Raw genomic sequence first — 18,978 nt, 5'->3', positions numbered from 1 at the left:
AAGAGTAAGAGCTGGGTAGATGGGGGGCAGAGGTAGAAGGAAGATGATTATCCTATACCTTCGTACAGTTCCTTCATTTGTTTGAACCGTGTAAATTTAAGAATTACTCAAAAAAACTAAGTAATTTGATAAAAATTTTAAAAAATGCTAAAAGAATAAAAAGAAAATTTTGCCTTGATGATTTCTTCCATATATTTTGGTTTTTCACAACCCAATTTGGAGGGCTTATTTAGGTACTCTTTCCTCTATACGTTGCAGCTTCGTCGACATCCTCGTAATGTAGAAGAGGAAACCAAATATATTGAACTAATGATTGTGAATGATCATCTCATGGTAGGATTTGCTTTTGTTTGTTTTAGCTTGTTCATGCCTAGGTTAGAACTAGTAGGTGCAAACATGTGTTTAGAAGAAACAAGAAGACCATCAAATTGTAAGCTGGAGAAGCTATTTGTATAAACCAAGTATTTGTTAACCAGCAACAACCCAAAGTAGGCTACACTTTTAGGTGTAAGTAATAAGCAATAATTTATGGAGTTTCAAAATATCTCTCTGATTCATGATGCTAAATCTTGGAATTTGATTAAAGTAGATGCTAATGTTTGACTATCTTCTTACTAAAATAACAAGTCTAAGAAAAGTGGAAGTTTCCTCTTTATATTGAAAAAGTCAGTGAAGCATCAATCATGTGACATACTAGCTTGCAGTGTACAACTTTTTTCTAATAAAAGAAAAGCAATTTGGGGGCCAGCAGATAATGTGGTGGTTAAGGTGCTGGTATCCCACATGGTTGACTTTGACCTGGTGGCTTGAAAATCATGCCAGGCTCATGTGTGCATGTGCCCTAAATCCTGAGAGAAGAATGGAAGAGAAAGGACTATGGTGTGGCCACCCCTCCTGGGGAATGATGTCTCACTTTCCCTTTCTCCGTCTCTGTCTCTCTCTTTGCTGAGCACATGGGCCCTGTGGCAAAAACCTAAAAAAAGAAAAGAAAAGAAAAGCAGTTTTTCTTTTTCTGTCTTGCCATGCAGAAAACCATATGGAAATGGTACATAGTCTATCAGTGAAGTGTCTTAAGAACTTGGCAGAATTTCCTTCTTGTTGAGTAAAATTTTTTTGACCCATAGTGTGTGTATTCACTTTCTGGGCATATTGCATTCAATATGGTTATATTCATAGCACACCAATGAGTTAGAATGCTAATTGTTCCATGTAACCAGTTTTAAACTAAAAATGTTCTGTAGATGTTGCTTAATTTTACTTAATTTCAAGTACAAGTGCATCTTAGTTTACTTTGTGGGATTTATTTGAGGGAAAATGTTTAATTTATGTATTATTGCATAAATAATGTAACTGTTCTTAATTATTGTTGTTCTTAATAATACAATCAGGATTGAGTGCCGCTTTCTTGTTCAGGCTAGGTCTAAGTTTTATCTTTTTACCTATTCGAAGCCAGGGAATGTTACTGTACCCTGGAATTTTTATAAAATAAAGGTAAGCTGTAAGAGCATGTAATTTGAACATTTTAGATAGTCACAAATTTAGATGTCTATGGATGTCTGTAGACAGATAACATAAGTGAAGTAAACTTGGTATAAGACAGTAGGGAGGGGTGAGGCCTGTGGTAATAAGGAAGGCATATGGTGTGTCCAAAAGGAGCAGCTGTCTTTAAGTTCCTGCCAGTTTTTACCATGTGGGTATGCTAATTTTAAGTGAAGCCAGAAGTCAGTTTTTGCATAATATTTTCTGATTTTTGAAATACCATTGAGACCAAAAAAAGATACATTTCATCTACTTTTAGCCTATAAACCACCTCTTTAATATCCTTTGTCCTAGGATTTTCTTCTACTGAGTAAATCTTATAGAACTTGTAAATTTTTATACTTTTAGCAGTATTTATTTTCACTTTTTCTGGCTTTACCCTACTTAGATTTATATATCTTACAGTTCATAGAAAACATCCATGTGTTTTATCACGTTGGATAACAATTCTGATAAAAATAAACCTGTGGAATAGATGGGTACATGTGCTCACTGGAGAGAGGGAGACAGAGAGGGAAAGTGAGAAATCACCCCACCCCCACCCCAGGGGGATGGCCCACGCAGCAGTCCCTTCTTTTCCACTATCCTCTTAGGATTTTGGGCATGCACGAACTCACACACACCTGGCATGATTCTCAAGCAACGGGTCCAGGATTCGAACTGCAAAACTGGCCATGTGCATACCAGTGCTTTAACCTCTATGCCCTTTGCTGGACCAATATCTCAAGTTTTAAAGAGTGTTTCTTCAGGGTACATAGCAAAAAAAGACACACTCAACTCTACATTACAGAGGCCTTAGGAATTCTCTCATTACACCATGCTTTTTCTCTGCTAAGATGATTATTTTCTGATGATTTTTGTTTTCTTTTATTTTTCAGTTTAAAAAACATCGGCTTTCCTTCGTACATACAAACACCTATGCAAAATCTGTGGTGAACATGGCAGATGTAGTAAGTATCAACCTGATTCACTATCGCCCTAGAGGAATTTTACCTCCTAATTGCTAGTAGAATAAATAGATAGATGGTATGGTTTCTGTATTTTCACTACTCTAAGTTGCATGTTACCCCAGATGTCCTCTGAACTCCTGGTGACCTTGCCATGGGCTCTAATGCCTTTAATCTCTGGCTAGGGAGAGAAAGTGGTCAAAATTACCCTCAAATTTGCCTAAAATTCTTTCCTGTTTTTCATACTGTAAAAGACAAAAGTTGAGTTATAGCTGCTAAAGAAAAGTTATTTATTGGGTATTTCTAATGATGAACAATGTAAGGTGGCATCTTTTCCAGAAGTTTGTTTGGAACTGTCCCCATTGATGCAACTAAATAATCCCACCATATCCACTTTCCACATCTTCCCTCTACAAGGCAGTGCCAGTATCTTACCCCAGAGTTTAATTAGAGCCAGTGGATTGTTTAGAGACTAATTTCTTGGAGTCTTCATTGTTACATTTCTTACTAGGGGAACTGAAGTATGCATGCCTTCTTTATCCCAGGTGCCAGCAAATGGACTCAGGGGAGCCTGAATAGGGTGCAAGTCTTGTCAAAATGGGATCTTTTGTTTCTAAAAAAGTGCCCTGTTCTTTGAATATTGCTTGGTAAACAGTCCAATTTTCTATTACTCAAGGGGACTGCATATAAATTAGAGAAAGAATTCTTTCTCTTAAAAACAGTAACATTTCTTACCTTTAACTAAAACTCAATGAGTTTCTGTGAAAGGAAATTTGTAGTCCTGTTCATAAGCTATTTGACTTTACCATGTGTACAGCTAGTATGTTCATTTTGTTAATATACTAGATATATAAAGACCAACTTAAGACAAGGATAGTATTGGTTGCCATGGAAACCTGGGCGGCTGACAACAAGTTTGCCATATCTGAAAATCCATTGATCACCCTACGTGAGTTTATGAAATACAGGAGAGATTTTATCAAAGAGAAAAGTGATGCAGTTCATCTTTTTTCGTACGTAACTTTTGTAATGATTTATTATTATTTTTTGGTTTCATGTTGAATGCTCTATTGTGAAAGAGATGTACCCTTACTAGTACATAATACAATTAGAATTTGACATGGCAGATACATTTGGAAGAAGTTTTAAAGTATGGATTGTTTGAAGTTGTTATGAAGGTCTAAGAGATTTACTTTTGACTCGTTTCATTGTTGAATGTCTTTTTCATGTAATTTTTCAAAAGATTTAATCAGTGCATTTACTGTATAAACATATTGCAGATATTCATCCTTAGTAACAGACAAATTATATTCTTTCAAGAGTATTCTTAATAACAGATGATTTATATTCTTTAAAGTTGCTGTTTTTGAAATTTTAATATTCTCTCTGGTTTGGTCTTAAGAAAAGAGCTTATATTTCTGCAGTTTGTTTTCAATTTTTTCTCACTTTTATGTTGTTTTTCTTTCTTTTTTGGTAACACATATTTGATGTAATAGCAAATTATAGATAGTAGCATTTTAAAAACCTGTCATCTAAAGCCAGAACTGTTGAAGAAAGTTATAAATAGAAAACAATGAAAATTATAAATAGAAAGCAATGAAGTATTTGGGAAATAACTTTTATTTGTATATAATTTCAAATTTAGAGAAAAGTTGCAAGACAACTTCAAGGAAGTTGCATGTCTTTTACCCAGATTCATCAGTTATTTACATTTCTTATTTAATGTCTCCTTCTTTCTTTCTCTCCTTTTTTTTCTTCTTTCCATCTCTCCATTCATTCATCTATCCATCCATTCATCTTTGATTCTTTTTTATTTTTCTGAGCCTTTTGAGAGTACGTTGGAGACTCTTACTTAGCATTTCCTACTGAATGCTTCGGTATATATTCTCTAAAAATACATTTTTATATAGTAAATTATTAAAATTATAAAATTTTACATTGACAATGCTTTCTTGTGATCTGTAGTATATAGCCAAGTCTCATCAGTTGTTTCAATAATGTCTTTCATAGCTAATTTTTCTCGAATCAAGAGTCAATTCACGGTCACATTGCGTTTAGTTATCATATCTTCAGTCTCTTTTAATCTGAAAGATTTTCTCAGTCTTTATCTATTTTGAACATAATACCTTTGAAGAGTATAGGTCAGTTATTTTATAGACTGCTCCTCATTTTGGGAATGTCTGATGTTTTCTCGTTATGAGATTCTCCTTATGTGTTTTTAGCAGAAGTATCACAGAAACAATTTTGTACCCATCTCAGAGTGCATCATATCAGTGAGTCCTTTTCCATAGAGGTACTTCACCTTAAGATATTTATTGATCATATGGGGAAACATCAACTCAGAAAGCTTTTTCTCTGGTTCTGTGTGTAAGCAATTTTTACATTCCTCCCTTATCTCAGGAATATATAGTACAGAAATTTTATGTATATTGAAAAAATAAAAGTGGTAAATTAATAATGAGCTATGATGTTTGAATTGTGAGCAGTAAGCATTTTTCGTTTCCTTTTCTAAAAGGGGAAGTCAATTTGAGAGTAGCCGGAGCGGGGCGGCTTATATTGGTGGGATTTGCTCGTTGCTGAAAGGAGGAGGCGTGAATGAAGTAGGTGTGAACATCTGTGCAATACAAAGTGGTATGATGGCTGAAACGTTTTCCTAACATTTAAGAGAGAATTTCTCAGTATCCCACACATTCCAGATAACAGATTGTTTTATTAACAGTCCATGTGGTTACTATGAATAACCAGAAGACAGAATAGGGACATAATGGAAGATAGTAGCTTATAATTCTTTCATGTTCTACTTAGAATAATTTTCAGGTTAAAATATTTAGAGATTATATAGCAAGAATTCTTACCTTTACCTTCATTGAAAATAAAGACCGGGGCCAGCAGGTGGCATGGTGATTAAGGCAGTGGGCTCCACATGGCTGACCACAGTTTGAGTCCCAGATCTGGTGACTTCAAACTCATGTTGGGCTCATGTTTGTGCATGTCCAAAATCCCAGGAGGAGAATAGAGGAGAAGGGATTGCAGTGTGGCCATCTCCCCTCAAGGGCGATTCTCACTTCCCCTTTGTCTCTCCCATGAGTGTACATGCTCTGTGGCAAAAACTTGAAAGAAAGAGAGAAAGAAAGAAAGAAAGAAAGAAAGAAAGAAAGAAAGAAAGAAAGAAAGAAAGAAAGAAAGAAAGAGGAAAGAAGTCCCTATTTAACACTTTGAATTATTTTTTTTTCAGAGTATTAAGTAATTCTTTGAAACATTATGTTGCCACCTAAGAATCCAGTTTAATATTTTCTTCTTTTCTCATGATTTGACATATTTTGGGAGAAGACAAACAGAGTAGATTTTGCAAAGAGTTCATTTTCCCTCTAAGGCACTAAATGTGACAGACGTGGTCTGAAAGATAAATACTTGAATCTTTGGGAAGCTACATATTGAAACAAATACCCTCAGTTCTTAAGTTCCTGTTGGCCAAAGGTCATCACTTTTTCCTGTTACTCATTCCATTTGTTTTCTGAAGCCACATTCATTTGGGGGGAATTGTAGGAGTGCAAGTGGACACATATGATGAACAGGTTCCAAGTAATCTTTACATATTCATTTTTATATTGCATTATCCAAAAGATTGGTTTAGTCACATATAGTATGACATTTTTTAAGATTGCCACTGGTGAAATTTATACTCTTAATCGGATTTCAATTTCTGAACCCAAAAGGTGATGATTCCCTGGCTTCTAGTCTTCTTTGTAAGACCTAATCAAAGATGAATTTCTTACATCTTTTTTCAAATGCACGTAAAGCAGAAGCTGTAATGTGTATAGCCTCCGCTAAACAAGTTCCTTAGAAAGTAGTTTAAATTATATTGTGACTTTTTTGGTGCCCTGTCAAATTAAAAACAATTTGCATTTACATATACTTTATTTTTGTTTGTTTTTCAGTTTGGGAAAACTGATCTAATGGCGGTTACGCTGGCCCAGTCATTAGCCCATAATATTGGTATTATCTCAGATAAAAGAAAGTTAGCAAGTGGTAAGTGTTAGTACATACCTGGTATAGTTATATTTAAAGAAGACTATTTATAAAATATTTTGGAGAATGAGATTCTTTGATTCAATTGCTTGATCAAAAGAATTTGCACAAAATATTGGTTTCAAAAGTAATCATAAGGAAATATTTACATTATAGATTAAAATTTCTCCATAGATAATAAATTCATAGCTGAATTTAACCTAAAAAGGGGGCAAAATGAGCTCATTTTGGTAAATTTTAATGGTCCAGTAGAGAATCCAGGGAATATAAGTTTCAGGCATATTCATTTATTATGGCTTATTTAAAACATCTTGAAGTAGAACTTCTCTGTCAGAATCAGGGTCAGGCCTGATAGAGGGCTTAATAAGATATGGACTTAGTAAAACATACTAAGTTAAGTGTCTATGAAGAATATCTTTTCACATGGAGGTAAAGTTACTTCACTATGTGTATTTAAATAATATTTATTTGGAATGACAATTGGATTATAATCTTATTTAATTATGTTAGTTATAAATGTGATTATTCATGGTAATAACTTACCATTTTATAGGGTGGCCATTAAATGCTAGATGATTATATTAAAAGATTCATTTAATCCTCAAGGTAGTCCTCCAAAGATAGCTATTTTTAGCACCATTTTACAGGTGAAGTGACTGGATATTAGAAGGATAATGTCTCCAGGATTATACATATATTAAATGACAAACCCAGATTCTGAGTCCAGGTGTTTCTGATTCTGAAGCCCTTCTGATTAACCACTATATTAATACTGTCTTCTAACCAGAAACCTTGGCACAGATACTTTTAAAATGGACAAAAAGTTATAATAATTCCTATAAAGGGTCTGGAAACTAGGATTCTGTAGTGCTATAAAGCTCTTCATTTTATTGGTATTTGATGGTCTTTTACTTAAGCCATTTTAAGTGAGTTGTATAAAACTATGGCCATTTGTTAAAATATCAGAAGATTGTTATTTTAGTAAAAATTATGCCATCTTGATAGGGCCTAAGTCTATCTTTGCTCTTATACATTGCATGAAAGGCTTTAAGTGTAAGGAGAATTCAAAACCATGTCTTACTTTTTAAAAGGTATTTAAGGAATAGAGTGCAATGTTTTAGAAACTAATGTAGCTGTGTTCACTTTATAAGAAGGCACATGTATTTATTTTCTTTTAGGTGAATGTAAATGCGAGGACACGTGGTCTGGATGCATAATGGGAGATACTGGGTGAGCCATTTCTATTTGAAAATAACCCACTCTTCCTGTCCCTGCTCTGCTCCTGTCTTTTTAGAAATAAGACACTTATCTGTTGAAGATATTTTATAGTTTAATCAACTGGACTAGGGAGAAATGGTCACAGATTGAAATTCTCCCTTTTTTTTTTATCTTTTTTTTTTTTTTTGGAGAGATTTTCACTGTAGGGCGCGTGCGCTCGCCAGACAGACAGAGAGAGACATAGAGACAGAAAGCGAGAAATCACCCCCCAGGGGGGATGGTCACACCGCAATCCCTTCTCCTCCATTCTCCTCTCGGGATCTTGGGCACTCACGCACACGCGCCCGGCGTGAGTTTTAAGCAACCGGGTCCGGGACACGAACCGCGGTCGACTACGTGGGAGGCCAGCGACATAGCCATTACGCTAACTGCTGGTTCCCTTGAAATACTCACTTTGTAAACTAAATAATGTGATTGAATATATAAGAGAAAATGAAATTTAAAAAAAGAAAGAAAATAAATAAGACAATGCGTGGAACTTCACTACAGGCATTTATGAGAAAATCAGAAGTAAATATTTTTAATGATCCTGTGTATAAAATATATATACACAAAATAACCTCTTACTGATGAAAGCAATTGGTGCCAGTTAAGTTAGTAGACCTCAGAAATGGTTTTCGCCTTGAATCTAGGCAAGAGAAGAGGAACAGCTTTGTTTTGGATGGCATACCTGCTAATTCCCTTTAATTTTATCTCCTTCAGATCTAATTAAATAGGTTGTAAATAGTAAGATGCCTGCAAGTTGACTCTCAAAAACAAAAACAAGATAACAGCCTGAATTTGTATCTTTCTCAGATTTCTGTGGTGTAAATACTCCCACAGGGGCTGATTTCAAGCCATCGCTGATGGCTTTATGATGCAACATCTCTGAACAAGATGTTAGGGAGAAAAGTCTACAATCTGCTTTTCCAAGAAAGGATCTCATTTTTATACAGTCTTACCCTTCATACACTGACATCTATTCTTGTCTTTTATTCTTTTTAAATTTATTTTATAAACCATTTCTTTGATTCCAAGCTTATTGCTACTGCCTTACTTTTTTTTAAAAAAAAGAATTATTTAACTTTGTTTATTTATTTTAAATTTGACCAGAGAGGACCAGAGAAAGAGGGAGAGAGAGGGAAAGTAAGAAATCAAGCCTCCAGGTCTAGTATTCAAACAGTAGTCAGCCATGTGGGAGTCTAGCGCTTTTAACCACTGTGCCACCTCTCGGCCCCATTACTGCCTTACTTTACACTCTGACTGTGTTGTATTATTATTAAGTAAGATTCCAAATAGGCACTTTTAGGCTCTATCTCTTCCCTCCTGAGCTCCACTTCATCATTAAATAGATGCCAACTATAAAACTGTGAATACTTGTATATCTACCACCCAGCTTTAAAAAAGTAAAACACTGGAACGAGCAGGTGGCATAGCGGTTAAGGCACTCAACTCCCACATGACTGACAGTGGTTTGAGTCCTGGACCCAGCAGCTTGAAAATCATGCCAGGTGTATGTATGCGCATGCCCAAAATCCCAAGAGGAGAATGGAGGAGAGAATGGAAGAGAAGGGGTTGTGGCATGGTCATCTTCGCTGGGGAATGATTTCTCACTTTCCCTCTCTCTGTCTCTCTTTGACGAGTGCACACACCCTATGGCAAAACAACAACAACAACAACAACAACAAAAAACCTTTTAAAAACAGAAAAAAGTAAAACACTGCCTACATGATTAAGTCTGCCTGTGTTTTTCTTAACTGATTCCCAGCCAAGATAACCATCAGTTTGGATTTGGTTCTGAAAGGTTCCTGCCGATAACCAGCCGATCCTCCTTGTCCAGGGAGTGCTACGGCGACCCCAGTCAACCACAAAAGTCAGTTCTTGATGCAAAATACAAGAGGCTTTATTTCTAGCGCACTAGGACTTCACTCCCGGTCATGCAAGACACGATGGCGAGTGAAGCCCCGAACAAAGGGGCATTCAGGTTATATAGACACAAGTCCGTGGAAAGAATGAGGAAGTAAGATAAGGAGCTTTCTGCAGGGAGCTAGCAAATTGCCCTGGGCTTCCACAACTTTAGCAGTTTATAATGAGAGCGACATTAGCTTTAGTACAGAAGCGAAAAAGGGAAAGGTTAAACTTTATAAAACAGGATAGGCACAGTTTAATTTTATTCTTACAGTTCATATCATTCACAGGACCTTCTTTATACTTTTACTGTATATACGTATAGTAGTCCTGTCATCCATGAAGGATACATTCCAAGATTCCCAGTGGATGCTTAGATTCTGGACAGTACCGAACACTACATATTCTATTTTCTTTTACATATATATCTATGATAAGGTTTAATTATCTATTAGGCACAGAATAAAATTAATGACAATAATAATATAGAACAATTATAATAGTATTTTATAAAAGAGTTATGGAAATACAGCCTCTCTCTTTAATTCAAAATACCATATTGTAGTGTACCCACATTTTCTTGACTGCAATTCATAGCAGGTTAACTGAAACTAAGGAAGGCAAAAATGGTGGTTAAGAGGGGACTACCGGAACCAGCAGTTGGCATAATGGCTATGTCGCTGAACGGCCATGTAGTTGACCTCGGTTCGAGTCCTAGACTCAGTGGCTTAAACTCACACAGGGCGCGTGTGCATGCATGCCCAAAATCCTGAGAGGAGAATGAAGGAAAAGGGATTGCATCATGGCCATCCCCCTGGGGGGTGATTTCTCTCTGTCTTTCTGGTGAGCACACACACTCTATAGCAAAAACCACTCAAAAAATAAAATAAAATAAAATAAAAAAGAGGGGTCTACCATATGTATTTTGGAATAAAGCCTAGCATTGCTTTGCCATAATAAATTGATAGATATGCTATTTATGAGGGGATTTCAAAAAGTTCATGGAAATAGACTTAAAGTACAAGTATTTTCATACAAAAATATGTTTAAAATCCATGCATAGTTTTTCATAATACCCATTTTCAATGAACTTTTTGAAGACTCCTCATACTTTCTTTTGTGACTTGTATTTTTGGATTGACATTATTTTTGGGAGATTTACCCATGCTTTTAACATGTAACTTTTGTTCATAAAAATGTTATTCTCAATGGGACCAGCAGTTAGCGTAATGGCTATGTCACTGGACTCCCACGTAGTCGACCGCAGTTCGTGTCCTGGACCCGGTGGCTTAAAACTCACTCCGGGCGCGTGTGCGTGCGTGCCCAAGATCCCGAGAGGAGAATGGAGGAGAAGGGATTGTGGAGTGGCCATCCCCCCTGGGTGGTGATTTCTCGCTTTCTGTCTCTCTGTCTCTCTCTGTCTGTCTGGTGAGCGCACGTGCCCTATAGCGAAAACCTCTCAAAAAAAAAATGTTATTCTCCTGCTCAGAACTTCTGTGTGTCTCCATTGTGTAAAGAATAAGGTTCTGACCTCTTTCCTTAATATTTAGATGTCCATAATCTCTCTTTATCCTCATTTGCAATCTCATTTTCAATTATTATCCATGATTAGTTTGCCTACCATAATTATACATGGGTTTTCAGCTGTTTCGGTTTGGTAACCATAATCCTTTATAGATTTTCAGCTGCTTATAAATTTGCTTATCATAATTGTACATGAATTTCCAATTTCTTTTTATGTCTTTAATATATTCTCTTCATCTCACTGCTTTTTCTTCTTTTCTGTATCTAACCACATTGTAATCCTTACATTACAATTTAATTCTGCATGTACTTATGCTTTTCCTCACCAATTAGTTGTAAATTTATATCACCATTTAATTCTATATGTACTTACTCTTTCTCTCACCAATTAGTTGTAAATTTACATCACCATTTAATTCTATATGTACTTACTCTTTCTCTCACCAATTAATTGTATATTTTTGAATTATTACATCTTATACTAATTTAGTTTCAGACCTGTTTTAGTCCATTGCTGTATTGTTAACAGAAATACCCAAGACTGGATGATTTATAAAGAAATAAAGGTCTTGGGGCCAGCAGGTAATGTGGTGGTTAAGAGGCTGAACTCCCATATGACTGACTGTGGTTTGAGTCCCAGACCTGGCAACTAGCTTTCTCATTTTTTCTCTCTCTCTTTCACATGGTTAGTGCATGTACCCTAAAGAGAATTAAAAAAAAATAAAGAAGAAAAATAAAATATATAATTCATTTTTAAAAATGAGAGAGAGAGAGAGAGAGAAAGAAATAGTGATTTCCTCAGCTTATGGTTTGGAGATTCCGGGGCCAACTTTTGGTTAAGCTACAACTTGGTGGAGGCTAGGATCTAGAGAAGAGCTGTCTGTATTTCTCTCTCTGGTCTCCTTTCCTCCTATTAACCTAACAGAACTCAATCACTGGGATTCTTCCCTAATGACCTAATCATATCACAGCCCCACCCTAGGACACCATGAAGAGATTAAGTTTTCACTTGACACCTTTACAGAACAGCCAAGTCCCAACACATGAAATTTTGAGGTACATCCAAACTATAGCAAGATCTCATACCATAATCCTTTGTACAGACTTGATTTTCAATTAATATTTATGGATTACATTTTAATTTTGAATTCTCAGGATACATATGATAAGGAAAATAAATTATGGAGGAAATGTATGTACAAACAGGTATTTAAAATGTTTTTCAAAATAGTTCTTGGCTAAAATTTGTGTAGTAATGAGAGGAAATGATAAAAGTTCTGTTCTGTGGTTGCAATTTTCCAACAGTTACTAAATTTCATGCTAGATGTTCTTATTTTAAAAAGCTATTTAATATATCTGGTTATTCTGATTGACAATTAAAATTTTTTATCAACAATATACATTGTACTAGGCATAAGATTCAGTAAAATCAAATGGCTATCTTCAGCTATGTTTAGTTCTTTTGCATTGAAACTACTTTTATATTAGATAGATGCAAGAAAAAAAGTACTCTTTATATAAAACATTACCTGATATTATGCTATAATTTGGTCTATGCCAAATACCACCTAACAGCATCGATATGGATATATGTTTTCTGGGTACATCCCCTTCCATTTCTACCTTCTGAAGTTCTGCTGTACTGCCAGATGTTGGAAAGCATGTTGAAATGAATATTGTCAGTGTTGCTTAAAGGTCTAAAAATTAAAGTTTAAGCACACACTGGGCCAGCTGGTGGTGTGGTGGTTAAGGGGGCTATATCCCACAGTCTGTCAAACTGGATCCTGTGGCTGGATCCCACAGTCAAACTGGCTGGCTTCTCAGTTTGAGTTCCAGACCCAGCAGCTTGAAAAACACGCTGGGTGTGTGTGTATGTGTGCCCAAAATCCTGAGAGGAGAATGGAGAATGTGGCCCTGGGTGTACTTTCTCATTTTGTCTCTCATGCTCTCTCTGTTTATCTCTCTCTGACAAGTGAGCATGCCCAACAGCAAAATTAAAAATAAGAAAAAGAATCCGTTAAACACAATAGAAATGTTTACCCCGTAAAACGGAAGGTATGGGGGCAGAGGCAGGAGAAAGATGTGATGTCTGCCTTCAGGTGTTTGAAGGGCTATGTTATGTTAAAGGAAAATACTTCATACAGATGAGCACACAGAATGGTATGTGGAAATGATAAGAAATCAGGCTGGAAAAATAAAGGTTAGAGCAAACTGCAAATGTCAGCTGTTCGTATATTTTTACAAAGCTTCCTTTTGTGGGAGTGAATTTCCTATTCCTGCCAAGAATTGGAGAACAGACTGAGCTCCCACTCTGGTCTCCTTTCCTCCTATTAACCTAACAGAACTCAATCACTGGGATTCTTCCCTAATGACCTAATCATATCACAGCCCCACCCTAGGACACCATGAAGAGATTAAGTTTTCACTTGACACCTTTACAGAACAGCCAAGTCCCAACACATGAAATTTTGAGGTACATCCAAACTATAGCAAGATCTCATACCATAATCCTTTGTACAGACTTGATTTTCAATTAATATTTATGGATTACATTTTAATTTTGAATTCTCAGGATACATATGATAAGGAAAATAAATTATGGAGGAAATGTATGTACAAACAGGTATTTAAAATGTTTTTCAAAATAGTTCTTGGCTAAAATTTGTGTAGTAATGAGAGGAAATGATAAAAGTTCTGTTCTGTGGTTGCAATTTTCCAACAGTTACTAAATTTCATGCTAGATGTTCTTATTTTAAAAAGCTATTTAATATATCTGGTTATTCTGATTGACAATTAAAATTTTTTATCAACAATATACATTGTACTAGGCATAAGATTCAGTAAAATCAAATGGCTATCTTCAGCTATGTTTAGTTCTTTTGCATTGAAACTACTTTTATATTAGATAGATGCAAGAAAAAAAGTACTCTTTATATAAAACATTACCTGATATTATGCTATAATTTGGTCTATGCCAAATACCACCTAACAGCATCGATATGGATATATGTTTTCTGGGTACATCCCCTTCCATTTCTACCTTCTGAAGTTCTGCTGTACTGCCAGATGTTGGAAAGCATGTTGAAATGAATATTGTCAGTGTTGCTTAAAGGTCTAAAAATTAAAGTTTAAGCACACACTGGGCCAGCTGGTGGTGTGGTGGTTAAGGGGGCTATATCCCACAGTCTGTCAAACTGGATCCTGTGGCTGGATCCCACAGTCAAACTGGCTGGCTTCTCAGTTTGAGTTCCAGACCCAGCAGCTTGAAAAACACGCTGGGTGTGTGTGTATGTGTGCCCAAAATCCTGAGAGGAGAATGGAGAATGTGGCCCTGGGTGTACTTTCTCATTTTGTCTCTCATGCTCTCTCTGTTTATCTCTCTCTGACAAGTGAGCATGCCCAACAGCAAAATTAAAAATAAGAAAAAGAATCCGTTAAACACAATAGAAATGTTTACCCCGTAAAACGGAAGGTATGGGGGCAGAGGCAGGAGAAAGATGTGATGTCTGCCTTCAGGTGTTTGAAGGGCTATGTTATGTTAAAGGAAAATACTTCATACAGATGAGCACACAGAATGGTATGTGGAAATGATAAGAAATCAGGCTGGAAAAATAAAGGTTAGAGCAAACTGCAAATGTCAGCTGTTCGTATATTTTTACAAAGCTTCCTTTTGTGGGAGTGAATTTCCTATTCCTGCCAAGAATTGGAGAACAGACTGAGCTCCCAGCTGTACAGTGGGCAGGACCCCCAAGCTAGCCTGTGACCTTCAGGGTGCCTTACAGGGGGAAGCTCAATCAGACTTTTAACTTCTAAGGGTTCTACATAAGAGTAAATGACATTTTTACTTTGGCAATAGGGAGCCATTTAGGTTTTGATCAGTAGAATGATGAGGGATCTTGCAGAAAGCCCTGTTTAAATTTAGTAACTCTGACAGAGATTTGTGGATGGATTAGAGGGGAAGGTAACAACATTGGCTGGGATGTAGGCATTGAAAAAATAAAAGAAGTACTGTATGTAAAACTTCACATAAAGATAAACTTTATGTCTCAGGAAGAGGAATTGGAGGAAGTAGAGTAGTTCAGACAACTTAATTTGAAGACAGCTTCATGTGGAGAGTTTGGCATGAAACACTTAAAAATGAATTTAGGGTAAATAATCATTATCAGTTCCTTTAATGGATTCATGAAGCATTAACCACAGTGCTAGGAGGAAGTAGAAATAAATGGATGCAGTTTTTGCAGGCTAGAGGGAGAGACCGTATACAAAACTATTAATTGTTGTCTTGACTTTTCTCATTTTATAAAAGTTCAGCATAAGTAATTTTTGAAAAATGTAGAGGGCCAGCAGGTGGAGTGGTGGTTAAGGCACTGGATTCCCCCATGGCTAACCATGGTTTGAGTGTCAGATCCGGAAAGGCTTGAAAATTACACCAGGCGTTTGTGATGTGTGCCCAAATCCCGAGAGGAGACTGGAAGAGAAAGGATTGCAGTGTGGCCATCACCCCTGGGGAGGTGATTTCTCACTTTCCCTCTCATTGTCTCTTTCTGTTTCTCTCTAGCAAGTTTATATGCCCTATGGGGGGGGGGGGAAAGAAAAGGGAAAAAAAAAAAAAAAGAAAAGAAAAAAAAATATTTTAAGAGATTTTTGCCTTATTGTGCTTGAGCTTTCTGGAGGGGGAGAGACAGAAATAGTTAGAAGGAATGTGGGAAATCACCCCCCAAGGGGGGGGTGGCCAGCCGCAATCCCTCCCCCTTTATTCCCCTCATGAGATCTTGGGCATTCATGCACACACACCTGGCATGAGTTTCAAGCCAAAGTGGTATCAGCCATGTGGGTGTCCAGCAATGTAACTGCTGCACTGTCTGCTGGCCCCAAGACTGTACTTATATTTTTATCTGGATTTTTTTCCTCTTTTTGTTGTTTATAAAATTTGGGTCCTGCTGGATATATAATTGATTTTTTTACTAAGCACTGGGTAGTCAGGATTTTCCTGAGTCTAACTATCCTTTAACACTATGATTATTAATAACTACATGGTCCTCTATTTTACTAATATGTGTAACAGTATAGTTAACAGTTCCTTTACTACTGAACATTTAAGTTATTTTTGTATCTCTTTCTCTGCATGCTCCTCTTAGCAATAGAAAAAAATAAATTGTTCTAAAATCCTCCTTGATTTAAATCACAGGTACTGAATGTGAGTGTTTCTTTTGAACACACATACAAATAATAAACAATCCGCACTCACTATTAGTCACCAAATGAAGAATTTAGAAAAATATTGATTAAATAAAACTTACATATTGAACATAAATGTGTACATTAGTAGAAATTATTTTATTTTTAGGAATGGTGTACGATTTAAAAATGTTTAAATTCAAGTTTAGTAGGCAAATAAAGGAAAGTAAAGTAGTCCTGAGATATTTTCTTCTCTTTCATAGATATTACCTTCCTAAAAAGTTTACCCAGTGTAATATTGAAGAGTATCATGACTTCCTGAATAGTGGAGGTGGTGCTTGCCTTTTCAACAAACCATCTAAGGTAATAAGTGTGATCAAGACTTATTGATTATTCACCTCTCTACTGCTGCTGGGTCTTATAAAGAGAGTTTTTAAATTTAACCTGTATGTACACATTCTAGACATGCTATTTATACATTTTCAAAGTGAGCTTTAATATCTGGCATTTTGGGTTATTCTGATGGGCATAGAAAGCGGAGATAAGTTTTGCTTTCTGAAAAAATTTCATTTTCTTTGTATATGACCAAATATAACTCAGACTAAGTTTATAAAAATGTTTGGATTTTACCTTTCCTTTTTCTTTTCTTGAAGCATTTTTTTTCCTTTTGGACATCCAGTTACAACTCTGATGGAAAGTGGGGGCATATCTACTAACTGCCTTTTGGAAAGAGAGAGATGATTAAAATTACAAGTACAGTACTTCTCAATATGAAAGCCAAATCTTAGTACAGAGAAGAAGAAAGTTTTTCTGTACTTGAACTTTCTCTCAGGTTTTTACACCTTAAAGTGTCTTTTTGTTACTAACTCAAAAGCAGATTTTCTTCTTGCATTTTGAAGACTTTGCATATTAAAGAAGAGTGTTTTGTCTCCATAAATTATGTGAACTGTGACCTGCTTCTGTGCACCACAGTAATGTGTACATTGTCTTTGTAATCATTAATTTGTTTTCATTCTCTGTTTGTGCCAGTGAAATTTATGTAAAGTATCATATTCCATTGGAAAGCATATTGTCAGTTTTAAGACTTTCCAAAAGCTTTGGAAGGGATATTTGAACTAAATCACTGCTAACACAAATGTAAAATATTACAAGTTTTTTTTTTTACCACAATAATTGATTATTCTAAATCTAGAAAAAGAGGACTTTTTTTATCTGCCTAAGTTTCCATTTTTTCCCCATTTCTTATGAAACAGAAGATGTAAATGAAATATAGAGATGAATTGACTCTTGTAGAAAGGAAAGGGTGTTTGAAATCAAGTGAAGGTTTATGTTTTCTTTACATTTTTATCTTCTTTTCCCTCTAGTTTGTTATGAAAGTGTGTATGTTAATAGATGTTTATATACCTCCATTTTCCACATATTGTAAAAACTTCGATTAACTTTTTTGGGGGAGGGGTGAGGTTTTTTTTTTCTCCCCAAAGGGTGCATGCTCTTGCCAAAGAGAGAGACAGAGAGAGAAAGTGAGAAATCACCTCTCAAGGGGATGGCCATGTCACAATCCCTTCTCCTCCACTTTCCTCTTAGGATTTTGGGCACACCCACACATGCACATTATGTGACTTTCAAGTCACTGGGTCTGGTACTCAAATCTCAGTCAGCCATGTGGGAATCCAGCCGCCTTAACCACCATGCTACCTGCTGGCCCTAGAACATTTTGATTAACTCTTAAATAAGTATCATGTATCTGGCACATAGCCATGATTTACTATTAATTAATTATTTTCTAATTTTGCCAATCACAATAAGATAAATTGTGCTGAAAATAATGAAATTGACAGAGTTAAAAAAAATAACAGAATACACAGGGAATTCAAATGGGTTACCTGGAAAAAATGATTAACACAATTAAAAGATGGGAAAAAGAGCTAAAGAACTCTCTAAGGAAGACATGAACAGCCAAAAAGCATATGAAAAAATGCTCAATGTCCTGCTTCATAAGGGAGATGCAGGTCAAAACCACAATGAGGTACCATCTAACCCCAGTCAGAATGATGAAGATTAATAAAACAAAAGATGGTACTTGCCAGTGGAGATGTGGTGAAACGGAAACTCTCCTGCATTATTGGTGGGAATGTAAATTTGTCCAGTCACTGTGGAGAACAATATGGGAGTTCCTCAAAGATCTACAGATAGAGCTACCATATGATCCAGCAGTTCCACTTCTGAGTACCTACTCAAAGGACAAGAGAATGAATGCTGAGTCAGAATAGTGCTTGTACATCTATGTTTACTGTAACATTATAATGATTGCTAAGACATGGAACCAGCCCAAATGTCTACGAACAGAAGATTGGGTTGAAAAAGTGTGGCACATATACTCCATGGAATATTATTCAGCCATAAAGAAATCAAGACCCTGGCATTTGATACAAAGTGGACAAATATGGAAGGTTTATGCTGAGTGAAGTGAGTCAGGCTATAAAAGCAAGACATTATATGTGTATGTCTCCACTTAAGCTGTACTGACTGTCCACACTTGTTAGTAGAGACTGAAAGACTGGAGGACATAAAAGCTTTGAAAATAGTTATGGACTCA

The 18,978-nt window shown here is 36.0% G+C and overlaps 1 protein-coding gene across 7 annotated transcripts in view; it reads left to right on the top strand.

Moving 5' to 3' along the window:
- Positions 1-18,978, top strand: part of ADAM22 (ADAM metallopeptidase domain 22) — a 267,499-nt gene that overhangs the window by 181,383 nt on the left and 67,138 nt on the right. For all 7 annotated transcript variants that reach the window (XM_027769081.1, XM_006170477.2, XM_006170480.2 and 4 more), the window contains exons 9-15: positions 259-333; positions 2,418-2,489; positions 3,333-3,499; positions 5,002-5,086; positions 6,425-6,515; positions 7,694-7,745; positions 16,646-16,745. In XM_027769081.1, the coding sequence (XP_027624882.1) occupies positions 259-333; positions 2,418-2,489; positions 3,333-3,499; positions 5,002-5,086; positions 6,425-6,515; positions 7,694-7,745; positions 16,646-16,745 (642 nt within the window). The remainder of the gene's footprint in view (positions 1-258; positions 334-2,417; positions 2,490-3,332; positions 3,500-5,001; positions 5,087-6,424; positions 6,516-7,693; positions 7,746-16,645; positions 16,746-18,978) is intronic.

This window comes from Tupaia chinensis, unplaced genomic scaffold (assembly GCF_000334495.1).
Source record: "Tupaia chinensis unplaced genomic scaffold, TupChi_1.0 Scaffold148587_1, whole genome shotgun sequence".
Classification (NCBI taxonomy): Eukaryota; Metazoa; Chordata; class Mammalia; order Scandentia; family Tupaiidae; genus Tupaia; species Tupaia belangeri.
The sequence above is the reverse complement of the archived record's forward strand: the minus strand, read 5'-3'. Positions and strand labels throughout refer to the sequence as shown.